At 30.3% G+C, this 6,000-nt stretch overlaps 1 protein-coding gene across 2 annotated transcripts in view; it reads left to right on the top strand.

Annotated features, from left to right (window-relative positions):
- The first annotated feature begins 423 nt into the window (after positions 1 to 423).
- Positions 424 to 6,000, top strand: part of LOC118200328 (uncharacterized) — a 727,671-nt gene continuing 722,094 nt past the window's right edge. For both annotated transcript variants that reach the window (XM_085808107.1, XM_085808106.1), the window contains exon 1: positions 424 to 581. In XM_085808107.1, the coding sequence (XP_085664233.1) occupies positions 476 to 581 (106 nt within the window). In that variant the 5' untranslated portion in view covers positions 424 to 475. The remainder of the gene's footprint in view (positions 582 to 6,000) is intronic.

The following is a 6,000-nucleotide window of genomic DNA, read 5'->3' as shown; positions in this document are numbered from 1 at the left end:
TTTTCTCGAAATATTCGTGAAGCGAATAATGTTTCGAGGAAGGCAGTTTATCAAGAACAACAATAATCCCATCCGCCCCCACAAAAAACACAGCATTTCATCGCTGTAATCATACGTTTTTCTCAGTTTTCTTCTTATCCAGAATTTACGTAATTTTATTTTGAGGTGTTTATTTTGAAAAAATGAAGTGTTTCTAAAGCACTAAAACGTAGGAAAGTAACTCATATACTAAGAAAGTTTAAGCGAAAGAGAAAGGTAAATGAAACTAAGTTTTGTGTGTTGCAACTCCTGAGTGCCACGGAACTCTACTTTTATACAACTGCCGAACTTTGACGTCACCTACTGCCGGGGCGCGACGATCGCGGAAGGCGGGAAACCCTCTTGTTTTGGTGAAGAGAGTATCACAACGCGTGTTACTCCGCCTGAGGCGAGAGATAGGTTGGAGAAGACCACACAATTACGAGACGGAATTGCGATGGCAAGTGACAAGCATGCCGCGATGCCCCCAAAAGTTGGACGGAATATATCCTGCGCTGTGCTCTGTTGGTTTACTATTCTGGAACTTGAAACAATCAGCCAAGGTTTGAAATTCTATAATTATTCTCTAAACCTGAATTGCAAATATCCGTAACCAAACGAAGTACCACAAAATGAGTAACATATATATTGAAAACGGAAAATCAGATTTTATTTCAGCATTTCAAGCATTTTTACAAGTAAAACACACAAAAGAATGATAAAAAACTCAGATATTTTTACAATATGAGTTCAAACAAAATTTTATAGGGGAGCATATAATGACAGACATAAGAAGTTAAATTTGTTATAATTGTGTCTTGCTTACATTAATTTCTTGAAAAAAATCACAGATATTTGAAAAACATTTGCATTTACAATTCCTTATTAAGTTTAGAGATGTGGCATGACGGGAAGGGGAAGCTCACTTCTCTAAATCACATTATATTAGTTACTTTTTAACACGAAATAGGCACACATATAAAATTCTACATTTACAAGTATCTTAACTTGTTTACTTGCGTATTTTCTACTTGAGAAAATTACTGGAAGAGAAGAATAAAAGGACAATTCAGAATTTGTGAGTTCTTTATAAAAAAAAATGCATTAATCGCAGAACAAAATGTGACAGATACGTAGATACGCTTCGAAAATAGATTTTTGTAGAGTGTGCTTTACTCCTGTACTAGAAAAGTTCAAGATATTTTCACAGCTGTTGCTCCGTTTTAATATTAAAGACGGGATATTAAAGAAGTTTTATGTTACATGAAAACTTCATTTTGTAAATATCATGTAGGGGAAAAAAATGAGTTCTCCAACAAACAACTCTATTCAATACTTAGCATCTAAAGCTTCAGCCACTTTCTTATTTTTGGTTAAGCTATTTTAACTATTTAAAGTTTAATTAAAATATTGCAACAATCCGAATTTGAATAATGCTTAAACAATATGTAAATATTCGATAAGCGTTTTTGCATCTCAATTTGGCGATGTCTCGTATAAAAGCAAACCTAGATCGAATTTCATTGCAGTGTTGCTTTTATTAATGAATATGTAATATGGAAGTACATGTAACATACTATATTGTGGGACATGTGACACTACTACAAAAAATGTATCAAATTAATCCCTAAATGTATCAAATTAGTGTGCATTTCAATTCGATTTGGGTGTACCATTATATGGAACAAGTTGTAGTCTTGACACTTTCCGCTTTTGGAATTCGTTATCATACTTTATAATAATTCAGTGACTAAGTACATAGTAATCATGCATGTTGTTAATATTCATTTTTTATGAATGTCTCTATCAAAGTAGTCTGATAGAGATGAGATAATTTCATTTTGCTAATCCTTGAATCCTTGAAATTCAAATTACTTTCATCACAGAATATGAAATAGTCAAGTATCTTTCTGAGTTCTCTCTACAATTAAAAGACTTAAACTATGTGTTAAACTGTGTGTAGAGTGTAAAAAACGTATTCCAAAACAAGAACGTCTTTTAGATGTAAATAATTATAAATACTTGCAAGATATGCTTTTGTACTAATAATAATCATAATATGTAATGCCATGCATATTATTACAGAGTTTTCAAGGCTCAAGAAAATTATTAAAGGGGAAAATAATTCACAGTTTGTTTTCTAATATTTATAAAATGCTATTTTAGTTTTCTAACAACTCGTTAAAAAAAGTGTTTATTATAGCTGAGTTTTCTTATTTTATTTCATGTGATTTCGGGAAAAATTAGAAAAAGAATTTTGGGAAAGAAATAACTTATTTATTGATCTTTACTTGTCAGAGAAATTTGCATTTAAGTCCTAGAAAAAGGCTTATCGAGTTAAAATGTTATGTCTATTAAAAGCAGTTTTTTTAATTTTTAATAATTCACTTACTTAAATAAAATATAAAAATCTGAAATAAAGGGTTTTCACCCGTATCATTAACATTATGATTCTAATTCGCATGACTTATTTCCAACAAATAAGTGCTATCGGAAGACCTTCCTTTTTTCATACTGAACTAAAAATACTCATTTGCAACACTAAAAGAAACATAAATATTTAATACATCTGTTATAGTACATACGGGCTATGCGGTACATACATTCTGAGATGAATGATCCTCAAAGACAATACCAAAAATTCGAAGACATTCTGTGATGTTAAGAAATAATATATTATCTTAAAAGTTATTAAAAGTGTAAATAATTAAAGAATTTATTAAATATGAGTCATTAGAAATTTAATCATTCACACTGGAAAATGAAACATGAAGGGTTGGTAATTACTTTCGTAGGAGGAATTTTTTATAGCAATTAAGGCCTTTTTTGATGTAGCAGTATTTAAGCGATAGACTTTAGGCACGACATCAAAATATCCTCTCCTAGAAACGAAAAATAAAATTTTCAAATTATCGTATTTGGCCTGAAATTATGATATTTATACCCTGAAGCAGCATTACTGGTCTTAGCTACTTCTGTTACATATTTTCCATCACCAAAAAATTATCTGTTCATTAGACTCGTCATTAATTTCATATTAATTTTATACGTATACTCTAAGTTTGCAGCAATAAAATAACACCTGTTACTATATGTTCCATTATTATACGCTTGAATGTTCTCACTACAAATCTATTTTGCTTACGTGTTCGTTTTAAACACTTTTGTTTTATTTCATCCTATCTTATAAATGGCTTCAGGTTTCAGTTTTAAGCTTTTAGTACAAAGGGTTGAAGCTATTTCATTTATTAACAAAAATCATGTTTATTAGATGTAATATCCACTAAACGTCGGTTAACAGTGCTTGTTTGTCTGTGGACTGGGGTGACCCGGAGTTTTCGTATTCTCCGAAAGCAATTTTTAAAAATGAAGAAAAAATATGAAACCGCAGAGATGATCAGGCGGAGTTCAACAAATTATTCATTAAAAGAAAAGAACTCTTTATTCACCAAAATGAAAGAATATAAATGAAAAACCAAGTCATCTCCCGTCAAAGATGTAAACGTAATCATTTAGCCATTAAGAGCGAATTTAATGCTTGAAACCGCATTTAAAAATAAGCAAGACAAAATAAATATACTGTATGCATTTTAAAGCAAAAGTTTATATATTAATTTTCGTTTATTAATAAAGCATCTTCTTATGAACATATAGTACATCCAAAAGTGTATATATATTTTTTCTTTTCTTCTATTTCCGTTGCGTTTGCTGCATTAACACTGAATAGAACGTTTGCAGTTTCTACTGTATCTACTGTTTTGCGTTGCGGCTTCTGGAGCTTTCTTTATATTATTTTATACGATGTAAGAATTACCCTAAGTTTCTAACAGTTAATTTGAGTTAAAGCTACTTTCCTGTTCTTCCTAATTTCAGCTTACAATTTCCTACCAGAATGTGCTTTTAGAATCACGTTTGAGTAAGAGTAGTATTTAAAAGTCGAACTTCCACTGACTTCGGGAGAGAGCCTCACAGTTTCTGACTAGCGCGCGTTTGCCTTTTTTCGCTAAGTTTCTCCAAGCTGTTACTACGCTCAGCCGTATTACTGGTCCTTGATGGCTTCGCTAGCTTATTCGATATTTAGGGAGCAACTACTTAGAATTTTGATAGCTTCAGCTATATCTTTCTCGTTAAGTGTTATTTCTTATTACTTTGCGTTCAAGCCCAAGTTGAGGCTTTGCTGTATGCCTGAGAAAGGGGTCGTCTGTTTAGTTCATATTTTGAGAACTAAAGGGTAATTAACCCTTCTCGAGTTTATGTCTCTGTGCCTGATCTAAAGCGATTATTCGCTTAGCTGCTCCATATTGAGTTCTTAGATGAAAGGGTGGAACCTCACAACATCATATATTCAACAAACATATTCGGATCATATCAACATACATATTAGGATGCATTCAACATACATATTAGGATGCATTCAACATACATATTCGGATTGCAACATCATACCCAACCCCGAAAGAATATAATTAAGAAATAATACATGATTTCTTAATATCACAGTCTCCGAATTTTAGGTAAAGCAGTGGCTTTTAAGGTCATTCATCTCAAAATGTATGTACCGCCCCCATATATACTATAAAAGATGTATTAAATATATATATTAATTAATGCTGAAAATGAGTAGTTTTAGTTCAGTATGAAAAAAAGGAAGATTTTCCGATGGCTCTTATTTGTTGGTAATACGTCATGCAAATGCTACATCACTTTTTTCTTGTTATTGTTTAAAATTTTAGCTTTAAGATCGGCATTGAAAAGTGTAAGTTTCAGCAACTAATATTAAAAAGTTTAGTTATAATTTTAACGGCCATTTCAATTTTTAAAATCGGTAAAATTCTTCATCTAAACCGAAGCATTATTTAGTACAATTAAAAGTAACTTATCCATCTCTTAAAGTCTATTAGTAACTCTACCTAAGAAAACGCTTATTTGTTAACGAGATCTTTATGATGTTTAATTTGTAAGCGAATAACTAAACGATAAACTTTTGATTTATAGAATTTTTGGATCTAATAAATTGTTAAAATTTCATATCATTTAATACCGTTAGCCCGTTTTCTTAATCATATGGGTGATGAATGAATTGCAGTTAGCTATCTTATGGGTATTTCCTTATTTCGAGTCACTATTTGAATTATATATATGTAAAAGATGAGTGGCTCCATAAATTAATGGCTGGTTCACACTCATTTACATGATATTATGATAGATAATGAGACCAAGGATGGAATTCGTTAACATTTATGAGTTAAAAGGAAATATTATAACTGGTTCGATATTGTGACACATTCCTTCAAGAATTTATTTTGAATCTAAGTCATTAAGCCCTATTCCTGTGTATCATTTAATAATCACATATGTATTCATATAACCTCATGTATTGTAATATTTCAGTATGATTATAAGAAACAAAAGTGCTCTTTGTTTTTCATAATAATTTGTTTGACTGTGGTTTTAAACTCTCGTGATTAGCAAACAATTGATTTTGGAAATTAATTTGCGATAGTAATAAATGTGATGAAAAACTTTATACGTAAGTCAGAAAAGTAAACGCTCAGGAGTCAGTAATAATGCCATTTAATTTATATAATTTCATGTTTAGTATTTTTGCTTGTCAACAGACAATTTTATACACGCCGCTTTAATGGCAAAATGTATGAGATTAAAAATATCTGCGTATAAATTAGATAATTCCTTAAATTGTAAACTGTAGCTGCTTATAACAAAATAATCATTGTCATTGGGAAGAAAACTAAACAAACGAAATAAAACTAACTAAACAATACAAAATGATATATTTATTAATGCAGCATGTTTTGAGAAAAATCAGTAACAGAAGCTTACACATATAAACACACACATACACATATTTATCTTAAATAAAAGACAGAAATATACCTTAAATAACGTTAAAAATAAATAATATCTTAAAAATCTTAATAAATACATATTTTAAATAAAACAAAGAAATAAATCAAAATTTAT

This window comes from Stegodyphus dumicola, chromosome X1 (assembly GCF_044657685.1).
Source record: "Stegodyphus dumicola isolate Sdum_Otavi_A_Nest chromosome X1, ASM4465768v1".
NCBI classification, from domain to species: Eukaryota; Metazoa; Arthropoda; class Arachnida; order Araneae; family Eresidae; genus Stegodyphus; species Stegodyphus dumicola.
This window is presented reverse-complemented; position numbering and strand designations above follow the sequence as displayed.